General features: G+C 39.1%; 1 protein-coding gene across 1 annotated transcript in view; it reads left to right on the top strand.

The window, feature by feature from the left end:
- GRID1 (glutamate ionotropic receptor delta type subunit 1) overlaps window positions 1-26,174 on the top strand; it is a 478,229-nt gene that overhangs the window by 238,353 nt on the left and 213,702 nt on the right. Inside the window, exon 4 of the mRNA XM_005417309.2 lies at window positions 26,095-26,174. This exon is cut by the window's right edge and continues 10 nt beyond it. Within this exon, the coding sequence (XP_005417366.1) occupies window positions 26,095-26,174 (80 nt within the window). The remainder of the gene's footprint in view (window positions 1-26,094) is intronic.

The following is a 26,174-nucleotide window of genomic DNA, read 5'->3' on the forward strand; positions in this document are numbered from 1 at the left end:
TTTCCTGTTTTCTTTGGGGTCACTCACATTCAACTTGTTGATAAATAGTGGTTTACTGCCCTATGAAAAACCTTGGGTTAGGCATTTATCTATCTTTGATTCATCCAAGTAGCATACAGGAATCTTCTGATAATTAGACCAGTTTGTAACAGCTCATAAAGATTTTTATAGCAGTTTTTACTACTGAGGTGGATTGCTGGCTCTGCTAACTCTGACTGCTTTAAACAACTGGTGTGAATTAGAAAATTCCATATTCTTCATGGAAATGTCCATGTATCTGGTCTGAATACTTCTGTCATTTTAGAAATCAGATGGAAACTCTTTGATGTATGAATGCTTTTAAATTTTCATTTGCAGCACTGAACATTCTCTTATGAACTGGATAGATTCTTGTCCTTACAAAGAAGTGATAAACACTAATATTTGAAGGTTTAATCATCCATGTGAGTTTTGCTCACATAGTAGAAATTAACCTGGAACTAAATGTGTGTTGCCCTTAACTGAGCTGAACTTTGTACAAAATGATCCTTGTGGATCAAAACTGAGGCATGGAGAAGAGTACAGGAGCAGCTTGCGTTAGAGCATTTCATTCTGTTTTCATTCAGGGAGTAAGTGGAAATCTTTAATAGTTGAATGCTGTTTTTTTGGATTTTCCTAGCTGAGATTTGAGGAGCACTGATGGAAGTCATGACTTTTTTAAGAGAGTCACTTGAAACTCAGTAGTTTCCTCTAATCTTGTGCTGCAGCCTGGCACAATGGAAGAGTTGCACTTTGACACGGTGGGTTAATGTGAAACTCAGCATCAAGATCGAGACCAAGTGGGTTGAAGCCTTAAAATAGGTTGAAATGCGGAAAAAAAAAATCCTCTCACCCTTTTCCAAAGTTTTGTGCCGCTGTAATGAGTGACTGCTGTTATAAATTCCTCACCTGAAGTCGTAGCTGTCACTTAGTGGTGTCATTGGCTAGAGCTAAAATAATGACTGTGTCAAAATACAGGAGTGTAACTGCAGGGGAGGGAATCAGCAGCAGCTGATTGCAGCTTGCCTCTTAAATCAGATACAATTGTTTTGTAAATGTCCTTTGCAATATTAATAATTTAAGAGCCAAACTGTGCTTAAATGCTTGGGGAATACTAGAACTCTTAAATGTCCTTTTAGGTGAAATTGTTTTGTATTTATGTTTCCCTTGAACTGTCAGTAGTCTCTAATATGTGTGTGCTGGTTTGTATCCTAACCTGCCAAGCAGAAGAGGCATTTTGATAAACTCAGTGACGCTTTGGTCTTTTGGAGGAGGATGCTGTGAAATGAAATTAATGGATTTTGTCATTGGAGGCAAGAGTTCTGGCTGCTTCATGCTGCAGCCTTGAGTGGACAGGGTAGACAGTCAAATGCCATTTCCTGTCAGACATCTGCTCAGTCATGGCCCACCCAGCCTCAGAGCTGGAGAACAGCTCCTGCTAACAGAGCTTCTCATTTTGTGCAGTGCAAAAAGGAATTTTCAATTTTTGTTTTAATCCAGCGCACACTGAAACACACTTTGTGTGCTTGGGAAGGTGGGTGCCTTATAGGCAAGGTAATTTGAATCCAGCTGTGAAGATGTTTTACAAAAGACAGCGCAGACACACAGTCTTGTCAAAACGGAGGAACTCCTCTGGCTGCCTCAGGTATATTCTTCTTATGGAGGGCTGCCTGCTAACTGCAAGGGAGAGTTGGCACACATGCATGAAAACAGATCAGGGCAGAGCTTGCAAAACTGTGTCTACCATTTGTAGCTGTCAAATGGTATGTGCTTGTCTTCTCCTTGTTTGAAATCAGCATTATTCTTGCATCTGCCCTGCCCAAAATCTAAATGGTGTCAGAGAATCATAGAATCTGATCTATCATGCTAACATAAGCAGTTTCCTTCCTTGAGAAGCATGTTTGTATTACACAGAGATAATGGTGCCAATTTTAGTTCTGTATTTGGCTTGAGAGTCTCAGTGGGCTGTGAGCAGAGGTGATTTGGGGCCTGAATGAGAGTTAAAATGCAGATGGAGCAGGACCAGGAGGTAAGGTGGGAGGCCAGGAAGCTCTGGACAGACAGGGATCATGGTAAGGATGGGATTCAGTAAAGAGAGAAGAGGGCACTGTGCTGGTGGGGGCTGGAGAAGGTTCCAGAAACTGAAATCCACAAGGTGAAATGGTGTTTGTCTCCATTGTGCAGTCTTTATCCTCACATTTCTGTGCTGGTTCACCACTGAAAAAGAAAAACTTAACCCTTACTTTTGTAGCCAACTCTCCTGCCCCAAGGCAGGAAAATATGAGCACCTATGAGACAACTGCAAAATTGCAAGTATGTTTTTGGTGCTTTGGTGCATCTATTCTCTGACTCCCTCTGAAGGGTCATCCTCATGGTTCTCTATTGATGTTTTGATGTGTCCCAGTTTGTTCAGAAGTTGACCCCTAAGTCTCTGACCTAAGCTGCTCTGTGTGGAAGGCTTGCTGCAAGACACCTCTTCCCCCTGGCACCTTCCCAGCCTGACAAGATCCACCACAAGGTGTGTTTCTTCTAGCACTGAGGAAATTAGAAAACACTGCTAGAGATTTTTTTGTCCCTTTTCACAGCACATTTTGCTAGTTTTTCTTCTATAAGTTCTTTGCGCTACAAGACCCATTGGATGCTATTGAAGCTGGTGCTTAACTAAAGGAATAATTAGTTTGGATACTGGACACCACAGCAAACTGCATTTAAGCAAGCTGGGAAACTGGAAAGGTTGTTTTGTATCTGGAGACAAGCTCCTCAAATCAAGTTTATTTCCAACAGCTAATATTATGCAAATATAATCTGAAATTTCTTTTTTAAAAATTCACAGCTCCTCTCTTACCTGGAGTGAGTGGGTCCTCAGCTGCAAAGTTGCCTTCTGCACTTGTATGCGTGCATTCTCTGCCATTGCATTTGGAAGAGAATGATCTGTAAGCAAGTGTTAGGCAGACTTTAGAAGCAGAGGTCAGACTGACCTTTCCCTGTGTCTGAGCTATCCCTGCTCCAATGTACTGTTAGAGCAGTAATTGAATGGATCTCACAGTGAATAATAGGAAGTGAATCATGCTTTTAAAATTTTTTTAAACTCTCCACCAGCCTGAAAAGAAATTAATCTGGCAGAAGTTGCATGTATTGCCTTTTTCTCTTTCTCCTGAGTTTCTGCCTTCCATGATTACCATGACAGGTCATAAAAATATGAAAGAGGAAGGAATTTTTCTGAGCTCCTGTTGTGCGTGCTGCACCCTGGGAGCATGGCAGTCCCACATGGGAATCTGGAGCGCATGGGGAGGGGAGCGGGTGTGAGCAGTTCTGTGCCCAGGTCTGGGACAGGTGAGTGCACAGCCCTGCTTCCCTGCTCCTGAAATGGTCTTGTCCTGTCTGGGGCACTGCACAGCTCAGTGCTGTAGAGAAAAATGGGTATTTTTCTGCTAAGTTTGACCTCATTTTGGGGAAAGAGACAGGGAGAAAAGGGAGAATTGATTTGTCTCTGTGTATGTGCCAATATGCTGGGGGAGCATTAGTCTGCACCTGTGAGGTGGCAGAGGTTGAAGGATGTGAAGCCTGAGTTGGTGGAGCGATGAGGGGAAGGGATGGAGGCTGTTAAACAATTTGTTCAGGAAGCCCATGCAACATGTTGCACTGAGGGGTTAATCTAATTTTAGCTGTGTTACTTGTTTACTGAATCATTTGGTGTGGTCCTATTTATCTTCAGGATAATGTACTATAGAGGGTGTTTTTCTAGCACTACTGAAAAGTGGTTACATGCTCAGAGGCTGTTTCACAGCCTGCAGTAAGACCTGATGTGGTCAGACAGGTGATATTAGCCTCACATTTTCCAACCTCTGCCTTCATTTTTAAATGTACAAATCAGTGGAAACGGTAGAGCTAAGTGCTTGTGAGCTAGTGTTGAAATCTTCAGGATTATATGTTTAAGCTAGCAAAGGAATTTTCTTCATGAATGCTGGACCAGCATGCTTGAAATAAGCAAACAGGAAGGAATCATCAAATAAATGACTGGGATGTGCTGGGTGCCATGGTGACAAGGACAGCATAAATGTTTCACTTCAAATCAGTAGTTAGTTGCAGAATTCCTGGAGTGTGAAAGGCTTTCCCAAATAAATAAAACTTTTAAGGAGAAACAGTTTAAAAAGCAACTGTTCAGGGGCCTTATTAAAAAGGCTTCAATCAGTGGTGAGCTCTGTATATTAACTCATAGATTTGTTCTTAAATGATGACATGTATAAATGGAACATGGAACAGGGTGTCTCAGCAGCAACCTTCCTGGGCCAGGATTGCTGATAGATTCATGTCTGATGCTGAAGGAGAGGAGTTGGTTACTTGGAGAGATTGAGCTTGTGATGGGCTGTGGCTGCCTACAGAGTAACCCAAGAAACAGAGCAGCTCAGTGTAAGTTATGTCTCGCTGCTGCTGGGGGTAATATTTCCTTCCAGGAGTTTGTCAGTGCAGGGCTATTTTCAGGAACAATCCACTAGAAATTGCACACTGAGCCAAAGTTAGTAAGGTAATAAGCAGATAATAGGTCTTTCAAGTGGTCCAGTTTACCCTTTACTTCTCCTGTTCCATCTAAAATAGAAGAAACAGTGAAAGAATCATGGTATCTGATTGAGGAGAGATTAAAGGCCTTGAGAGTTTTTCTCCTTAGCAGAGAAATACCTTTTTGATTCTATATAGTGTAGTTTTCAAAATGAGGACTTTATTGCTCATATTGCTGTTATTTTTCAAAGTGGGTGCATATAACTTTTGAAAAGCTGGGGTCTTACAAAATCCCTTCATTTGGTGAATTTAATACAACGTTGATTAGTCAAATAAGCTTTGTTCTACCTTTCTACAAACTTCTCATAGTTGTAGAATTGAATGCTCTCCTAAGGGCATCTTTACTGAATTTCCACCTTGCTGATGACAGATCTAAAGACTGTGGTGCAAAATTGTTGTGAGCTTTGCACTGTGAGAATGGCAAAAGCTGAAGGGTGTGCACTGGGCCATGTCCCAGACAGTTCAGGTGCTTTTCTGCTCAGTGCTGCAGGTGGGCCATGAGGTGGTACCCATTGATAACAGCTGAAATCTCACTCATTCTGCATTGGGAGTGACAGAGGCTTTTGTTCATCTCAAATCGCTGCTGAGTTCCCAGACATTAAATAACTGTTGCCAGACTTTGTTCTGAACTTTTTAAAGTGACACAAAAACATGGTGAGAGGATGCCTGTGTGTGTATAGACATGTATAAATGAATACATGTACACATGAGAGTGTATTATTCTTGTTTTGTGTGCATAATGCCTGTGTGTGTATAGACATGTGTAAATGAAATACATGGGAGTGTATTATTCTTGTTTTGTGTGCATCTGTAATTAATGATGAAATTTCTCCGAGATTTCTGGCTTTTCTGTAAGCAAGACTCATGTCCAGAAAGTGTTGTATTCTGAAAGGATAAAATTCTAATTTTAGACATTTTTAATTGTAGAAGTTCCGGAAAGTGCAGCAAAAGGTGGGTAGATATCAGGAACTTGCACACTGGCAGGGGAAATTGATGGTTTTGGTGTAGCGCTGCAAAAGAGCAGAGTGGAAAACGGAGAGGGAACATGAGGAAAGACACTGCTCCAAGCTTGAGCTAACAGACTGTCACTTGTGCTGCTGAAAGTTTTCCTCGCAGGGGTGATACAGTCTAGTGGGAAAATAACCAGCATTTTTTGTGGACTGGAAAAAGTGCAGTGGCTGCTACAAAAACTCCAAAGGGTACATATTCAACATCAAAAATAGGAGAATAAATCACAGTTTTGACAGGGGACAGTAAAAATATTATGAAGAAAGGAGCAGCTACTTTTTGGCTGACCCAATGTACAGCCATTAAAGTCTCCAGGAAAGAGGATGGAGAAACTGCTTCTGCAGTTCAGCCAGAGAGAAAGGGATGAAAGAAATGCCACATAGGAAGGATACTGGAAGATGAGTTAGCATTTGAGCAGGTCAGAAATGTTAAAGCTTGTCTGCAGAAAAATGTCTTCTTAGAACATGCCAATTTGCTTAAATTTATGAGCACTTTGGATAGTAAATTCTCTTACACTCTTATTCTAGTCAAAATGACAAGCAGAAATTTCCAAGACAGCCCTTCCAAAGACGATGGGAATTTCATGCTCAGGTTGTTGTTTGGTTGGATTCCCTAAACTCCTATTAATATTCCCTAAACTCCTATTAATAAATTAATGCTTGTTGTGTGCAGTAATTGGAGACAGAGTTGAAATGACATTTAACCCTCTTACTATGTTTAAACTGTGTATTTTGTCTGTTCTCAAATGTCTCATTTTGAATTAGAAGAGGTAAGATGACCTTTATGCAGGCAGAGGGTTTGCAGTTTCTTCCTACCCTAAAATGTAGTGGTACTCCTCACTAATATTTATACTTAGAATTTGAAGAAAGAAAATGTATTTTTGCACTATAATTATCACTGATCTATAGTTTATGAGGGAAACCAGCAAAGCTGAAATTGGAATTTCAGAACTCTGTTAAGGACTTTGATACCTAACTCTGTTGAGCTACTGCCAAATAAATACACAATGGAATCTTTTATTTTTTTATTCTAGATTACAAGATTTGAAGTGAAATAATCATATTTCACTCCTAATTGAATTTTAGTGCTACTTCTGAAGGGAAGGATTAATTGTAATGCTTTCTTGGATATTCATTTCCTTTAAACTGGAAATTGCTTTAATTAAAATGAAAACTCTTGACATTGAGTTTAAATGTTTGTCTTCTGTATCCCACCATAACTTTGTTTAATAGACATATACAGTTTACTGGAGAAAAGCCATTCTAATTCCTCACAGGAAATGATAGCAATTCCTCTATTAAAAGTTCAGCCCCTGTGGTGAATGGAGGTTATGCTACTTGGAAACAGTGCTTCATGATTTGTCTCTCACAATTTATTGCATGGAAGTGGAAGACTTCAAATAGATTGCCTGAATTATTTGAGCACACCTTGAAGATGATTTATTCCAATCATTGAATTTAGATTTACTTTTTGGAAATGCAAGTATAAAATAATTTATCCTGGTAAAGTCTTTGCATCAGGTATTTGTCTAAAGCACCTTGTCTATGGTGGTTCTTCAACACAGCAACTCAGACTGTCAAAATGCTTTCTAGTAGCAAGATACAGTAGACATAAAGATGCTGGTTAAAAAGTCTCTGGAATAGCTTGGCAGATTATTTAACCTGATGTTACTTGTGGATTTTTTTGGACATACATAGTGAGATTTTCTGTTGCTATAGGCTTACATTAGACTTAAAATGTATTGTAGGTCTAACTGGGTCTGATTTTTAAAATTGAGTTCTTGTTTGTAAGTGTGAGTAGCCTGAAATGGACCTTTCTCAAGCTGAAAAATGGGCAAATAACTTGGTTCCTATATAAAATCCATTCCCAGGACCTTCACTTTCTGAGGCTCCTGCAAAACAGCCACCAATTATATTCTGGTAATTGGTCATTTTTCTACCTGAATAACTCTTTCACAGCTGGAACTTCTTCCAAGGTCGTTTGCTTCCTCTGATAGAGTGGTATATAACATCTCTTTTGAGTAAGCTTTTTTAATTCCTGATGTCTAAACCATCACACTCTCACATACAGCTTAGGCCCTACAGCTTTGCTTCAGCTGCACCTCTGTGCTGCTTTTCTGTCTTTTTCAGTTTGTTTGCTTTAATTAGTTGTTGTGGAAGGTTTTATTAGCCCTGTGTGCTCTCTCTCAACTTTTTGCTTGCCGTTTACTAGCACAGCCTTCATCGTGAGTAATCTGAAATGCATGTACTGGACATGGCAGCACCGTTTGCTCTCAAAAGATTGATTGTAACCATTGAATCATAGCTTTGATTTATGGTAGGTCTGGGCAGTGACTGTGCGTGATGGATCATGATGGTCATGGTATTTCAGAAGTAAAGTTCAAATTATATTTTAAAGGAATTTTCCCCTCCTCTGAAGCATCACGTTTGTAATCTTCTCATAGGGTTTATGGCAGCAGATGATTATAGTGATTGATTCTTCCAGGATCCTATTAGGCCAGCTTTATTTTGCCAATATAGCTTTTTAATTAGTGGGATTTTTTATATTTTCAGCAAGAATTGATTTTTGAATACAATCACTGGTAATATTTCTAATAAGTCACTCTAAAGACTAAGTTCCTTCATGCTGGCAGTAAACAATATAAGGAAATAGATTTTGTCATGGGGTTCAAATGGTTTTAATCTATCAGTCTGTGGATGCTAAAGATTTTTATATTCCTTAATTTTGTCTTAATAACTGAAACCTAGCTGTTGTTTAATTTTAAAATTGAGTTGATGGTGCTGTTTTGATTGTCTCTTTGTACTGTGGGGTTGAAAATTCATACTTTTGGTTAAATTCTGGGGCTGTTCTAAGGCAGGACAAGGAGTGGAAAAGCAGCAAATGTTGCCAAAAGCAAAATGCAGTGGATGATTTGTGTAGAAGTCTGGCTGGGATGGAGTCAGCTTTCTTCAGTCCACTCACTGCTTTATAGTAGCTTATGGCAACAGTTATGATGTTCAGGGCAGATCTGAAATAGGGAAATTGTGGTAAGAGACAAATACTTCTTTTACCTAATTTTGAAATATCTGAGTACAGCACAACACACTGCCCTTGTCCAGGACTAGCTGCTGAAATATTTTTGTAAAATGCATTGTAGTACAAAAGGAGAAGCCATATTCAGCTTTTAAGTGGGCTGTGCAGAGATGCAGTTGGTGGACAAGGCAGAGAAGACAAAACTGGTGATGTGGGAGTGCTTTTCCTTTAATGTGGTTGGCTTTGAATGGAATCATTAAGGTTGGAAAAGACCTCTAAGATCATCAAGTGCAACCATTAACCAAACACTGCCAGGTTCACAGATGCTTGGATGTTAATGAAGATAAAATGCAAGGGATTTCTGAGCCTTTGTATGTGTTTCTTAATGATCTATTTAAATTAACTGAATATTGCTGCTGTTAATGTAGAATTTGGGTAATTTACTCACTTTAAAGCATTTTGTCCTTGCAATAACCATGTAAAATAATGCTCTAAATGATTTAGATGGGGAGTGGAGGCAGAGAAATCCAGAATTAAATTTTAGGGCTTTGTTTTAGAATAGTGTTAAAAGCATCCAGGAGCTTAACAGTTTTACTGGGGAATAGACTGGAAAGTTCTGAAATTGTTACAAGTGTCGCCTCTTTACAACATCAGACCTCTATGTCAATGAATATGATCCTGAGGGACTTGCCAGAAGCCAGAGATGAATAGTGTAAGTGTAGGAAGCCTCTAAGATCTTCTCTGGTTTACTTCTAGTACAATTCTAAAGATTAAATAATTTTGCTCTAATTTTTTCTTTCCTCACTTTCCCTCTTTGTTGGGATATGTAATTCCTCTGAGAATGAATCTTCTCTCATCAAGTGCTGACAGGACCTATCACTGGGTGGTTGACTTGCAAGTTAGGCTGCCATAAAGAAGTAAATTCGTGATAACTTGATAATGAAATAAAACTTCATGAAGAGGCATTGGCAAGTTATTTATTCAAATGTATGTTTGATATTATGATTTTTTTTCCAAGATGAAATGAAATGCTAGAATGTGGAAAAGATTTACTTTTCTTCCAGTTGTAGTTGGGAATTACATATCGAAAATCACAGTTACAGATGCCTTTGTGTCATTTAGGCATTTTTAAGAGTAAAAATGGAGTCTGGAAGTATTCCCTCTTGTTTTCTGGCTCATTGCCGTCAGGATATTTTATAAAATAATAATCACATGTAATAAACATAGAGAATTTAGCTTTGTAATATTAAAGTTATTAAAACAGATGAAGACTAATCACAGTCAGTGGTACAAGTCACATTTTAATCACAAAGTAAATTTTTGCATTTCCAGGCATGCTGTCTGGTAGTCAGAGTACTCATCTCTCTCTAACTGTACCCTATCTGTATGTGATGAAAAGACTGAGTGTTCTTATCACTTAAATCATGGTTCTATTCACTTGACAGGATTTTCAAAGTTTCTCCCTACATCTTTTTTACTTCTTTCCATAGCCCAAGCACTTGGTTAATGTCAGAATGTGACTATCTATATGCATTATAATACAATTCCTTAGCTGAGTAATAAAACTGGGTGTATTCATCCAGTGTATCAGATTTAATAAGCATTATCATGATCAAAGTCTGCTAGTACCAAAAGGTTCCCTGCCATTGCTTCCCTAATATTATTGCCTGTGCAAAATAGTTGGATGATGGTTTCTGGGATGGCCACCTGCAGGGAAGGGCATGTCAGCCTGACAAGCACAGGCTGATGAACACAGTTAGCTACAGATTATTCAGGATCAAAGCAGCAGGGAGCCATGAAAAAAATTCATCTGCTCCTGTATGGAGAGCTGGCATTTTCTCTCTGTGAGCTGGCCATCCCACCTCTATCCAAATGGACTGGCTTTGCCTGCCTCTTTCTCCACCTGGAAACGTCAGAGCAAGCTGTCTTTTCTGATCTTAGCCTCTGTCAGGCAAACGGAGAGGAGGCAGAGGGGGACACTGAGCTAAGAGCTTGCACACACTGAGCCTCAGAGTCCATGTGAAAGGCAGGGTACCTTGCCACCCACAGTAATGGGGGATTCTGATGTGCTGTGGAGTCTTACCTTGCTAATTCTGCAGCAGTCTATATAAAAAAAAGTACTGCTAAACCTGGAAGAACATCTTTTCTGAATGTATTTGTTCTTGTAGGGAATAATCCTGGCCTGATTATTATGAGTTATTAACTCCTTGCATGAGTTTGGTGCTGCTGAAGTGGAACATTGGACCCTCAACCCTCAGGAGCTGATTGTTTGTGTTCCAAGTCAGAGCTGGGTCCCACCATCCTGCAAGGCTGTGGTTCTCCAGTCCAGGGGATGCCTTTGCAGAATAAACCCCCCTGCTTCCTCTCCTTCCCTGCTCTCACAGCCCTATTTCCCTCTCCTCCACCCTGCCATCCCCTGCTGCAGCAGCCCCGGGAGGTGTGGGAACAGCAAAGCTCATGTGCAGTTGGCAGGGACTCCAGAGAGCTCCAGGGACGCAGGGTGGGATCCTGGAACACTGGTGATGGTGCTGTAGAGTCACCTGTAGCAGGGCCCTGCTGGGGTAGGGGCTCTCCAGCTCCCTGCCCCTGCCTGGCCACATTCCTCACAGGTCAGTGGCCATTCTGGCTGGCCTGCAGTGCTCAGGGCAGCTCTGCCTGCTCTTCCACTGAGCCCCAGTTTCAGAGACGCTTTAAAGAGTGGAGCAGAGTCTTTTTTGTGGGGCAAGGGGAGAAGTTTGTAGACCATTAACAATTCCATGGAGGGAATGACTGAGATGTGAGTGAGGAATAAGAGTGACGGTGCTCTGGGAGTAGAGGTGAGTAGATGGAGGCAGTTGAATCCAGCACCAAAAAAATGACATTAAAATTTGATAACTATGGCTGTGAAGAAAAATAAACTCTAACTATTAAGTTGCCATTAGTTATATGTGCCCATTGAAAAAAAATTATGGAATTACTGCTTTCCCTGAAGCATAATCCAAAAAATTTGTATCTGATCCATTTAATAAACCTGCAGGGTACAATAACTTTGATTTTAACGTCACTTTCAGCTACTTTCTGTAGAGCCTAAAAGGAACCAGGCAGCTTTAAGAGGAGCTTGACCCTTATGTTTGTAACAGTAATCAGATTATATGAAATCTATAATTAGAGCACTAATATGAGACATTCAAATTAGTTGAAGTGCAGGCTGTAACAAAAATAGACATCAGACATCTGATGAGTCTGAGACATCAGACATTTGAGTGTCTATGCAGACCTTTGGAAAGTCTTTAACAAGGAGAAAGTAGTAGTTTCTGAAAACAGAATGATATTCAACCTTGAGTTTTAAGTCTCTTTAGTATAACCTGTTCTTTTGACTCTCCACTTATATTATTTATGTAGAAAATGCAAGAAACAGCTGCTTGTATCTTTAAAGGCTATATTTGCAGCTTATTTTAATTTTTGTACTGACAGTGTCACACTAAAATTGTAAATACAATTAGAAATTGAAAAAAAACCAAATTCAAACCCTTGTCTTAAATAACATACCTTATGAAATATGAACTTGCATTTTGTTTTCATCAATTGTTTTATGTGTATATATAAAAATATATATAATGCTGCTCAGTTGCCTGAAGAGAATTGTAAATCAAAGTGACTATTTATTGCAGTGGGAATAAGGGATGGATTAGATAAAAAATGAAGAATAGAAATTAAGCATCATAGGATCATATAAAGCATCAAAGGCATTTTCAGATAAATGCCACAAAAATAATTTGCAGGAGTGAATTATAAAATCAGAAAATATAAAAAGTTTTTGAACAGTTCATTTTGATTATTCTCAACTCCTTTTTGGTTTGTAGGTGGTTTTGGATTTGTTTGTTCATTTGTTTGTTTTCTTTCTTCAGAACCAGGTCAAAAATGTAAACTAAGTAGCAGGCTTGAGGATACACTTCACTTTGTGTTGGTTCTTTCCTTTGTGTTCTTTAGTAGTTGCTGGAAGAATTTGCCTCAATATTCCCATGGCACTCTTCAGTGTCCAGTTCTTTCATTTTCACAGTCAACCTTACTATCTCTCTTCACATCTCTTTAGCCCATGGGACTATGCACTTCACTAAATCCACTGCGAATTTCACATGATTCAGTTTCTTCTTTTCTAAGTAGGTTTTTTTACTCACTGTCTCTTCAAATTGTCATCAGCATACTGCAAAGTTCAAAAAGGCTCTTTTTATTTTCCTGGTGTGTTTATCCCCAATTAACTAGTCTATATTCATCCTAATATACCTCCTTTAGCTTCTGCACTTATACAGTACCATGGCTGCTCAAGGGAAATGCTTTTATTGCTTGCTTTTTATTGCTATAGCAATGGAAACCCCTCCTGCCTCTTGTGCTACAGAGATTTAAGCAGATTTTCATGGTTTTGCTCAGATTTATTCTTGTGGGGCTGGGAAAGAAATATATATAAAAAATATATTTTTATATATGTATATAATATATATAAGTATATATAAAATATATATACTTATATATATTGTAAGTAAATCTCTCAACATTGTGGAATCAATAAATCAATCATGGATCACTTCATCTAGAGATGAGTGGGGTCTCTGTAAGAGGAGAATAGGGGTTTATTTCACTCATTAAAGGTCAATTAAAAGAGTATGCTTCAATAATTGAAGTATAAATCAGAAAAATTATGATTTAAATTTGGAAAGCACAGGAAAATGTCTGTTTGTTTGCTTGTAAGACTTAGTGCATAAAAAAAAACAGAAATCAGGATACTATTTTATAATATATCCAGAGACCGATAAGCTGATATTTTTAATATTTGACTCTTTCTACATAAAAAAATAATAAAAGAAAAAAAAAGGCCCTGCTATCTAAAGAATACAGTCAGTGACCTTCTAAATCTCAAGAGCTCAACTTCCAGCTCTCTCTTTTTCCGGTGTTAAAGCACATTTTGCTGATCATTCATTCCACTCTTTTGAGCAAAAGACCTCTGTTCATACAAACACTGAGCACTTGTTTCCAGGAGAAAAAAAAATGTTTCTTTTTCATGGAAACAGTAGCTAGTGTATGAAAGCCTTGGAGGTGGCTGGGGCGTGTGGTTTGCTGTCACTGGATACGCACAGTGGTGTTTCTGGGGACATGTCAGGAGAAATGAAGTGTGAAACTGTATCTGCAGCCTCTTGCTAGAAGGCTTTGAAATCAGGGTGTTTCCAGCAGTTTACATGGCTGTCTCATTCCCTGAAGTTTACAGCTATATTGTCTCTGCTGCTGTGGAAGGCAGTGGAGTGCCGTGTCAGGAAATGCATCCAAATAAACCACAGAATATTCAGAGCTGGGAGGAACCCACAAGCATCTTAAGTGAATGGTCCATACAGGGATGTTTAGGGTGAGGAGGAAGATGGTGCAGATGAAATCTGTTCATGTACTCCGTGACCAAAGCACCTCTTGACAGTGAGAAAAATGATTATATGAGTGAGTGAAGAGATCTGAAGAAATGCCTGAACTGGAATGAACCTCATTTTTGCTCAAAGGAGGAAGTTACAAGGATAAAATTACAAGGAAATCTAAGGGGGAAAAAAAAACCACCAAAAAACAACAAACAAACAAAAACCCCTTTCAGTGTTATATTGCCTTCCATAGATTTCCAGCTGGCATTCTTAAGTTGCCTTTCAGAGATCTGGGTCACATTCTCCTGAGAAGAAGCCTCTAACCCTGCTTCCCCTGGCTCAAGTTATTAATTGTAGCAACCAAATATATTTCAGATGCAGAAGTGCTTGAACATATTATTTAGGAACATACATAATGGGGTGATTGTCATGATCAATAAACTCAAACCCCAAGACAGCTGCAAGAGGTCTTACCTATAGTTGGTGCATAAAAAATTTAGTAGAATGAGAACTGTTAGTTCTCATCTGCTCCTTTTATGATTAATTAAACTATGTGGAAGTTATCTTAAAGCTGTGTGCTGTGTTGATGTGTTGTGTCCCTAGAATAAAAACCTGAAATTGATTCTGCCTGGAGTGAAGAGCAGGATAAAAGATAAAAATAAAAATGTTGTATGGTTCATCCTGAGTTCAAATAGATTTTCCATGTCTTTATAAAACATCACATAGTTGAATTGTTCCTCTGAACTCAGCAGATTTAGATTTTTCTTTCCCTCAGAAAATGGAATATGTGAAAGTCATGTGGATTTATTAGCTATAGTTTTAATATTTTTTGTTTTCCTTTCAGTGCATTATAGCAATTGTAATCTTTTCTTAAGGAGGGGTTTCTGTTTTCCTTTTTCCAGCTTCTCCACAAGAACAGAAAAGGAGTCAGTAATTACATTAGTCTTGTCTGTACCTGATTGATGGACTTTGAGATGTCTGGCAGTAAAATATTATCCTATCCTTTCTGGCACAACATCTTGTCCTTTTCCAAGCCATTGCTTTATTTAAAGTAGCTGAAATTAGCACAGTGTCTGCTCCTGTGAGCTATGTTCAGATGCGTGGATTTGCCAGCACCCACCAAAGATAGCAGCACCTGCATGCTGTTGCTCAGCCAGAGATGTCCTTCACATCCTTTTTTAATGATGACATTTCCTCTGGTGACTTTTGGAGTTGCCTGACTCCTTTCCAGTAAATTAGAAGACATTAGCTAAGGAGTGAAGTTAATTAGGGGGGAAAAGGTAAGACCTCTTGAAATATTAACCTTAGGGTGTATTGGACTTCCTAAATGGCCTTCAGATTAATGGCTGTGATAAGTGGATAAAAGCTTGTCAGATTTTGGGGGAGTTGAGTTGCTTCGTCTCTGAGTGTTACAATCAAATTTAAATTTACTGAGGCAGATAGATCTCTCAATTCATTTACTTGTAAATACAGATAAAGGAGATGCTATTGGAAGCCCCAATTTCATAAACAGGCAAATAGAGCTCCCCTACTGCCACTGAAGTAGACTGAGAACCCCAAATATGTCTTGCTTTTGGATGTGAAGGGTTGACTCCTCGGGTATTTGTTTACCATTTATCCTTTTCTACAGCTGAGTATTTAATGAAGAGACACTGTTGTCCTAAGCCTGTAAATATTTCTCTTTGCTGTTGCTCTGTAGGAAAAAAAAAAAGTTTACAGTGCCTTCACAAAGACCAGATATTCCATCATGAACATAAGCTGTTAAACTATCAGGATTGTAGCTTGGAGAGAAGAGTAGCACAGGAGTGATTAAAAAGCTGGGAAGCTTTTTTTTTTGCTTGTGTATTTTATTGCTGTTTTGGGAAAGAATGGCTTCACATCCAGAAAGATGTGTGTCCTGTGCATTTTAAGTGCTTGTCCTGATAATCATCATCAAAGGAATAAATTGCAGTGTGTAGTAGCTATGCACTATATTCATATGTTGAGAGATCTTGTACGTGGGAGGGGACTTGGCGTTGAGTTTCCTCACACAGTGCAAAATACAGACTTGAATGTTTGTGAGAGTAAGGCCTGCAACATCTCATTTTTCAGTTTGTAAAAATGTGCTTATTTTGTTTGCAATCTGATGGGTGGAGAGCCTTCTGACAGCAGTCCTGCTGCAGCGTTCCACCTCAGAGTGACCAGTTGTCTTTTCAGTAGTCGTTACCCATTTTGCTCCTAAAGCATGGAGCTAAAAGAGGGAAGCTCGAGGAGGTTTTAGCTGATGAACAAAACCAAGATCTATGTTTTTTTGTTCTCTAGCATGTTGGTTATGTGTTTTTTTCCCCCCACTCTGGGTTCAGAGTCCTGTTGTTAGAGAATGGAGTACTTGTGTTTGCTGTTGTACTACAGTAGTTGTCATGATGCAAATGAATAATTGGCAATTGATTTTTTCTCTTTGTTTGTTATTGGCAGATTCCTACAAGAGGGAGTAATTGGTGGTCATTAGATGTGACATGAACTTAGTTTTTATTTTCAATTCCCTTTTTCTTCTGCCAAGAGATTTGTTATCTCAGTAGGGATCCTTCTCATCTTGCTTTTGTCAGAAAACACTGGAGAAAAGAGGAGTCTACAATTGATTTTTTTATCCCTTTGCATTTTTCTGCAGAGCCTTATGGAAACTATATTGCAAAAATGGGCTTTAAAAATAAGGAATTTAAAGGAGGATGTATTTTTTTCCTCTTTTTCCAAATTTGATGTCTGTATAAAAATGCTCTTTGTGAGTCAAACTGATTTCCTTGGATAGCAAACTGCCAATACAACCATACTGCTTACAGCCTGATGGACACCATGTAAATAAAATAAAGATTGTCCAAAGGGTCCTTCTTCCCTGTTTCTGAGCTAAAAATATGCCCACCGTTGTCGTTGCCTTGCCAGCATGTGAGCAAACGTTGGCCAGGCCCAGGATGGGCTTGGCAGGGCAGTGAGCTCTGTGCAGCTCGGGCTCCTGGTGAGCTGGTGTCCATCTGGTGCCTGTGCTCTGGTGACAGAGCCTTAGTCAGACCTGCAGCCAGCTGCCCACCCAGTCAGGGAGGGCTCCGGGGGAGCAGGCTCAGTGCCCCTGAGCCACCTGGTGCTGAATGCTCTGCAAAGTGAGCACTGGAGTGAAACCTGCCCAAGTGGCAGCGCAGGAGGTTGGAGATAGTACAAAATTAACATCATTAAGGACTTGGTTATGACAAATCTGAGACCGGTAGAGAAATAGTAACCTTACAGAGAAGGTTTCCTCAGTGAAAGCTCCATCCCTGGAGGGTGCCAACAGCATTAGAGCTGACTCTGATGTCCTCTCTGCTCTTTGTGTGCTCAGACACATAACTTTTACTTGAACCTACAGAAATGAGAGAAACTTTCTCCAATCACAGAATAAACTGAGTTGTAAGAGACCCACAAGGATCCTTGGGACCAACTCCTGGCCCTTCACAGCACCATGCCCGAGTCCCATCATGTGCCTGAGGATTGTCCACATGCTCCTTGAGCTCTGTCATCCTTGGAGCTGTGACCACTGCCCTGTGAAGAACCTTTTGCTGATATCCAGCCTCAACCTGCCCTGACACAACTCTAGGCCACTCCCTTGGCTCCTGTCACTGTCACACAGAGCAGAGATCAGAGCCTGCCCCTCACCTGACCCTCAGGAGGAAGTTGTGACTGCAGTGAGGTCTGCCCTCAGTCTCCTGCTCTCCAGGCTGAACTGACCAAGCAACCTCAGCCTCTCCTCACATGGCTTCCTCTCAAGGCCCTTCACCATCCTCATGGCCTCCTTGGACGCTCTCTAATAGCTTTATAGCTTATATTTTGGTGTCCAAAATTGCACACAATATTCCAAGTGAGGCTGTGCCAACAGAGAGTTAAATTATTATTTGCTAACTTGGAGTTAAGTAGACAAGAGCAACAAGCTCCTGTGTCGTGTATTTTTACTTTTTTATACTGTCCCGGTGTTAATGAAGTACATTGGGATCTTTAGCTGAAAGGTGTTGTATGAACACACACAATAATTACTGTCACACATGTGAAAGGACAAGGTCTCCCTGCCAGTAGCCTTTCCTCAAGGGGTGATTTAATTTCTTTATCTGCAGTAATTCCATTGCTGTCTCTCTTGAGATCAGAATGTGCAGTATTTAAAGCTGACTTAAACAAGAGAGAGACTTACTCTGCAATCCATTAAATCCCAAGGGGTGAACTTCTGACTTATCTGTTGGACATTTAGCTCTGCATACACAGAATGAATCTCTCAGATCCTCAGGTGACTTCTGATTTTCTCTGAATGAGAAGAGAGAACCTTTGCCTCTCTATTTCAGGTATGCCCTTGGCACATTTGGTTTGTTTTGGGATGCTTTTGCTTGCATTTTCTTATCCCTAGTTTAGGGTTACTGGTCTTATTTCTGAAGGGTGTTCTTCAAATGTTGAAGTACAATGACCAAAGTTTCCATACAGTAACAGCTACATTTCTGTGAAAGCTGACAGGCTTACAGTCCCAACATCTTAAATGGGTACTATTAATTCAGTTATTAATGTAAAATAATATGACTTCAGAAAGCTGCATCTCAGCCCTTCAAGAGAAAAAAAGATGTGCTTTCTTAAGGTACTGGTGGATTGATGTTTAGATTTCTGGTACTCAGTCACAGTAAATATTAAACTCAGCAATTTAATGCAATGATTGAAATTAGTTTATGTGAAAAATATTTCATTTCAACTGAGGCTATACATCAGCAGAAGCATATTTTCTGCCAGTACAGCTATTTTTGGTTTCACAAGAAGATACAGCAGTTGCACTGTGCAGTGTCTTGAAAGGTATTTTAATATATGAACAGTAGTAGTGAGGTGAGAAGCTATTACAACTCATTTCAGTGACCATTGGGCAAACAGTTGGCAATTATTGCACTTGGAAGAATCAAATGGATGATTTGAATAGAAATGCTGGTTCTTCAGTGAATTCCATTTTTACATCAGTTGTAGCATATGTCCACATTTTTTCCAACAGTAATGAATTTCCTGAGGTGCTTTCCCTTGTGCTTTTGAATGCTAAGTGTTAAAATCCAGCAGGAGAGACCTGTAGCTGACCTTTCATGCTAAATGTGAAAGGGCTGTTGTAGCCTTTAAAAGGCTTTTGTGCTTCTGGGCCTCCTGAGAAGCTCCAGTTACCTTCAGATTGGATCAGCTGTTTCAGGTGTGAAACATCAGTTGTGCAGAGTAACTTAAATATTTTTAACCTTTTATGATGAGTCTGGAAGCATCTGTTTGCGCATGCAACACATCTGGCTTTGTGGTGCATTCTGTCCCTATTCCATCTGTTTGGGAGAGAAAATAACCTGTGATTTGACTTTATTCAAAGTAGTTTTTATCTTTGAAAGTCTGAAAATAATATTGATGTGGGCAGTATGGAAAATTTCTGCAGCTATTATAGAAACTTCAACCTTTGGTGTTACAAGGAGTTCAGAGAAGTTTGCATCTGGTTAACCCTGATGCTTGGATCAAAACACACATGGTAGGACTTTGTTTCTGTGGAGAGGTGGTCAAATGTCAGTCTGTGATCTCAACTTAAATGGTGAATCAATATTCTATGCATTTTTCAAAGCTTAAATTTCTGATAGCCTGCTGCTTTTTTTTTTCCCTGAAATGTCTCATTTCTTGCTTTTCTCTCATGTCTTTGAGAAGGGACTATGCAGCTGCTAGGTTTGTTTGGTCAGGCAGTGCAGGTGCTGGTATGTTGCTTTGTGTTTGATCCCTGTTAGTAGGACTGTCCAGGAGAGAAAGGTAAAATCAGGAAATGGGAGATCCAGTGGGATTCTGAAAATTCCCAAGTTTTTATGCTGGTTGTCAACTGATTTGGATGCTGAAAGTTTACATTTGCATAAAGGAAGCTGAGCTGTTGTGTAGAGGAGAAAGCTTTATAGGGTTACATGGATCATTAGTGCAAAAAATACAGAGAAACCACACCTGCCTGAGGAATTCCTTGCACTGCAAACTGAATTGTTGGGAGAATATTCAAGGGAAGTATCCACAATCCCTCCTGGTTGACCCTCTGTGTATCAGAGACAGGTCATGGAGTGCAGCAGAACTTCCTGTCTCGTCTCATTTGGTCCAACTTTCTTAGCTAAGCTGAATAGTAAAAAGTATCCAATCTAATTAATGGATTTATTGTACTTGATATTCTATCTACTTGCTATAATAATGACTACTTAGTTAGTGACTTCATTTCTTTATTAAAAAAAAGGCAAGGAAATTGGGATGTAATTGCAGAGGTGTTACTGTGAACTCCGGCATATCTAAAAGCATGCAAGCAGCGAAGGATTTTTTTTTTTTTTTAGAAAGTTCTTGAACTAAAACCTAATTAGGAGTGAGGTAACTAAATTAGACACAGTTTGAAAATGTGAGTTCTAATGTTTGTTGAAAAAAATTATATTAGCACTGATTGTGGGAATATGGCAGGCAAAGACACCTGAGGAACTGATGTAGGTGAAGTGAGAAATACAAACTTGGGGAGACATTGTAAGAGCAGAGAAAAAAAGTAGAAAATACATTTTATTAATATTATTTCACATTTTTACTTGTCTCGAATAAGTATTTATGTTCTAATATTAATGCAGTTATATGTATTGTAACACACTACGTTGTTATACTTTCTGGTCCCATCACTCTATTTGAGCAGTTAAAATCATTCTGTGAGTATTTTAGATTGAAAGTTTCAGTGCTTGTTCAAAATCTGATTCTTCTAGACGATTTGGACAAAATAATTCCCTTTCAGAAACATTTATAGTCATCTTTCTAGCATTTGGAGAAAAAAAAAGTTGTTATTTATTGACTGAATAATAAGAACTACTTCTGAAGTATGTCCACTTTCAGTTTTCTAAAATTCTAGAATGTGTTCAAATCCTTCAAGTAGGTTATTATCTGCAGCAAGGATGCAAAGATAGTATTGAAAATAATTTATTCAGAAAGCTGACAATGCAGCATGAGACTAATCATCAGGATATGTGTCTCTGTTTCTAACACCAGGCATATTATCCCTTATTTTTGCAATGCAAACAATTGGCAGCTGTGAGAATTAGGGAGAACAGCCAATGTAAAATAAAAAGAATGAAACCCACGAAAGTGAAGTGGTTTCGGAAACATGTTTCAGAGTGCTTATGTCTTATCTTTCAAATCAATGAATCCTGGAGATGTGTGTTTTATTCTGTGCCAAGAAATGAAATAATTGTCCAATTTGAAGGGAATCAAAATGACAATAAAGTATACCTTTGAATGAGAGAAGAAACATTTTTTTTCCTTCTCTCTTGGAATTCAAGTATAAATAACAATGCCTTGAATACCCATCCTCAGTTCTTTGAAAACCTAAACTTATTTTTATAAGTGTATAAATGCTAAAATAATGAAACTATCCAAGCCTCTCTGTTATTCTTCTCACTGCTTTAAATATCACCAAAACAACGTTCAAATAAAACTGACACTGGGAAAAAAAAAGTGTGAAGTGTAGAGCCTGGAATCTGCAAATGAGAAAACTCCAAACCTCACCATCTCCTGCCTGATCTCATTGTTTTTCACACTTATTTATTTTTCCCTTTTACAAATGTACCAGTGAAAGGATTTGCGTAGGTTATTTGAAAACAGAACTCAGTGACGACATTTATTCCTCCCAGAATCTGCTTGGATGAGAATGACAGGATGTGAAATTATATCCTGCTGCTTCTTCAGCTGTGCCTCCAGCTCCAGCCTGGGACTTCAGTTTGCTTCCAGCTGTTTTCCACCCAAAGTCAAATATTTCCTGGCCATGTGCTGCCTCTGTTTCTGTCAAGTGGGGTTAGGAACTGGTGCTGAAAAGACGATATAGTGCTCTTTACCTCCTGGAAATTCTTTTCTGCAATGAGCCATCCTAAAAGGCCAGCTGTGCCCAGCCACACAGCTGTTTCACACAGAAATAATAGCTTCAAGCTCTTTTGTCAAGGCCAAGAATCAGATCCTGTAAATTCATGAAAGATGAATGCTACAGTAAACTCTAGGAACTTTTTTGTATAAAAAAGCTTATAAATAATGTAATAAAAGTGAAGTGCTTTGTAGGTGTCAATAAGCTTTATAGGTAGGAAATGCCACATTAGTGCTATTCTTTTATATTTGTGTTCCAATCAGCCTGCACAGTACCCAACCTAACCTCCAGCGGGAAATTATATATTCCATTATTCCTTATAGCACAATAAAGCCCTTTATTTATGGCAAGCATTAGTTTTGTTGTCACAGTGACAGAATTCATATCTTAGCAGTGTACCAAGGCTTTTCTTCCCTCCTTGTAATGGTTATCCCTAAAATTGTCCTGTCCTCCTGTTGTCAGAGCTGCACATGTGGTTTATCTGTCAGCATTAGGACGAAGGCTCTCAGACACAGAGATTCTATTGTCTCTCTGGTCAGATGTAACAGAAGAGGTGCACATTTCATAAGAAATTCACCTTTTTTTTAAAACTTGTCTCACTTTTTTCTAGTTCCAGTTCCAGCCTGCTGATTCCGTGGTTGACACAGAGTATTGTAAACTTACCCAATTATTGTGTGGCGTCATGGATCCCTTTTATGAGAAGTGCATTTTTTCTAGTGAAGTTTTGCTTCTAAAGTGTTTCATCCTCTTCAAGAAACTGATGTTCTCTAACAGGAAATGTTCAAATATTGCCTCTGAATATCCTCATGCTGAGCATGCACAAATCCGAATGGTAATTAGAAAATTAAAGTATGATTATGTGATTTCAAAGGCCAAGTGTAGTCTACAACCTGAGAAAAGCAAGTAATTGTAAGACTGAAGGCAGAGGTAGCTGTAGGTTGTGTACCTATATCAAACTGGTCTGTCCTTTGTCCTAGACTGAAGTGAGAATTTGAATTGCTTTACTTGGCCTACAAAGTGTGAAATGAATGGGCACAAGGAATTATTTCATTAGCAATGGTCCAGGACAAGTCTCTAATATTAGAATCCAAACTTTTTAATAAAAAGCACTGTTAAGGCTACAAGAGACAGGAAACAATTGTATTTTACACAGACAAAACTGTTTATAGAACCCTTTATTTTAATAAAATTCTATGTGAACTGTATCAAACTCCTTTTAGTGATGAAGAAAATGAAGGATTAGGAATCCTAGATTATGAGAGGTAGAAAGAAATTCATAACTGTATCTGTGAATATTTCAGTTTCAGCTGCTGTGGAGCAAAGCTCAGTTTTTCTTTGGTGTTGAATGGACTTGTGATCTTCTAAATGGAGGAGAAAAAATGAGGGCACTCACTTCCTTGTGTGATGTCAGATAAAATAAGACTGAGCCTAATTTATTATGTCTTATAAACAGATGCTCCTGCATATGGGCATGTGTTTGTGTATTTGTGTACTGATACATTTTAAGAAATGATTGCCCTCTTGGTAATTGTTGTGAATAATTATTTGTGAAAAAAGATTCCATTATGTAGGCACCTAAAGTTGCTAGTCACCTCTTCAAACAATTCTCTTCAGTTGCCACTTCCACCTTTGAATTCCCACCAAGCCTCAGTCTTTTTCCTGGTGTCAAGTGTGAGCAGACATGTCAGCATTCAGGAAGGTATCATCACACAGTTCTTTCTAATTGCCAACACTGAATAAATTCACATTCACTTATATCTGTGAAAAACTCACAGATTGTGCTTGCACAGTTGAGCTTGGACAATCTCATCCATCTCAGATTTTGCTTTCTCACCTAGCTGGAAAAACTCAGAATCCTTTCCATTTCTCAAACTGGAAAATAGTCCATTTTCCTTGGGGGGGAAGGGTTTGAAAGGGAATATATGGTGCCCTTCCAAGTCCAGATAGTCTGACCAAGTGCATCAAGTATTTTGCACTTGTCTACAAGAACATTTCTAACCAGCAGTTCATCAGGTCAGCTGAAAATGTGAGGCAAAAACCCCCTAGAGCAGTATCAGCACAGTTAATCTTCTGTAAACAGCTTTCCTTTGGAGGCTTGCACAGAAAGACAAGTGGTTACTAAACCATGAGAAAGGGAATTTTTTTACTGCTTGTTAAGCACTGCAGTAATTTTGAAGGAGTGAACATCATTGAAAAAAAATCGTTGTGTTTTGTGTCACACATATCCATAAAGTTTGCACAGGTATAGTAATGAAGGCTGTCTAATGAATCTAAATTCACAAAATCCGAACTGACTTTGACAACTTTTGTGAAATGCTTTAACCTGTAAATTATAGTTGTTTGTCACTGTCATTATTTCAGCACACCTGCAATATTTAGCAGTTATACATGTGCTGAAGTCCTCTGTTGCTTTCCAGAAATGCTTGCATAACGATAAACACCTTCCTGGGGTTTAATTCCCCCTGACTGGGAATTTTGGATAGTAAGTCTAAGGTTTATGATAGTGGGACAAAGCTGCTGTAGACTTGCCTGAATTGAGCAGCTAAAGATCAGCACAGCCCTTATGAGTGCACCTTTCCTGATGGTGTGCCTGGCTGGCTGGATGATCATGTCAACCAAACCAAAATTAAAAACTCAGCAGGGAGTCTGATGTTTGTCTGCAATTCAGCTGATTTTTGAAGCCAAATTAATCACATTAACAAGCATTCTCACGTTTGGATAGAGGCATGAAACTACTCAAGGCAGCTTGGTCTTTTTTTGGGTCTGATATTTGGTAGTTGACCTTAATATATTGCACTGGTACATGAGCTGAACTGGTGTATCCTCACAAGATGTTACTTATATTGGGTTTCATATGTCATTTTTTAAGGGGGAGGACAAGTATTTTGCCTGTGTATTCTGTGTCCATGAAAGCCCGTGTTCAGGAGTGGGCTGAGAGCCCTGTCAGGAGTGGCAGCAGGGAGTGCTACTGCCTTCAGCTGGGCTGGGCTCCATCCTCTGACCTGAGCAGTGTCACAATGTGGGTACTTCAGGACTTAAAAAACTCCAAACTATCCACCAGCTCGAGCAGTTTAGTTTGAAGAGATTGTTAGTTACAGTGACATTTTCTGAAGAGAAGGTTTCACTGTGAGACCAGTAAACCTGCCCTAACTTCCACCATTTGACTTCATCCATGCGCTGAAATTTAACGACAAAAGCATGAGCAATGAATGTGAGAGGCTTCAATACTTTGTTATTCATGACAAGTTAGACATTTTTCCCATAAAAGGGTTTCTAAGGACATGGTACAGCTGTGATCGAGTCACTGCTAATTTTGAGAGCAACCTGCTTCAATATAAGTTTTGATGTTTTTCTTATTCTAAATTTCACTACAAAATAAAACCGCAGACATTTATTACAGACAAATGCTGAGAGTATGAATGAAGATTGAATACAGTTTGAGCAAGCAGATTTCAGCCCGAACATATGAAATCTATTCCTTCATGTTAATGGCCAAAAATGTGGTTAAGGAAAATATATTTTTTAAAATAATCCTGAAGTTGAGGCACAGAGCTCAAAGGAACATGTTTTGAAGGGGCTTGTTTGCATGATTTCTTTTTGTTTTGTTTTTAAACACTAAAACATATTGTAATTACACTGCAGCTTTGTGTATTCTTTTGTGAGTTCATGGATAAATGGCAAACCTCTGGTTAGGCAGGTTATTTCCAGGACAGGGAAAAAAGGGTAAGCCAAAAGGAAGGCTGTGTATGTTCTGGATCTTGTATTTGTTCCTTGGGAAAAGCAACTAGGTGAGGTCACAGAAAGTGAGAAGTTCAGGTGTGGGTGATTTATCCCCTGCTTATTTATCTGCTCCTGGACTACTGCATTTGACCTGTGATTCTGTTGGGGTGGGACTTTGTTGTCTCTGCAGTGTTAAACCTTGTAGCCTTGAGCCTCTGGGGAGGCTTGGAGAGCCACCCAAATGCATGAACTAGCCCTTCCTAAGAGTCATTCTCAGACCTCAGGAAAGGCAATTGATGGAGTTTCCCTGTTGGTACTCACTATGAAAAATGGATGTGTGGAATACTCTTCTTCAGAGAGCACTGTAGGAAAAAAAGTGAAAAAAAATCTTTTCCACCTAATTAGTGCTGCTTGCCTAGCTGGAGGAGGTTCATGCACTGACTTTTTTCTTTTCTATTTTATTTATTTATTTAATTTCACCCCCCCGCTCCTCCTCCTGTGTTACAGATATACGTGGACTGCAGGGATTTCTTGACCAGGCCTCCAGGCTGGGACTTGATGTATCATTACAAAAAGTGGACAGGAAC

The sequence above is a fragment of the Geospiza fortis genome, unplaced genomic scaffold, assembly GCF_000277835.1.
Source record: "Geospiza fortis unplaced genomic scaffold, GeoFor_1.0 scaffold130, whole genome shotgun sequence".
Lineage (NCBI taxonomy): Eukaryota > Metazoa > Chordata > Aves > Passeriformes > Thraupidae > Geospiza > Geospiza fortis.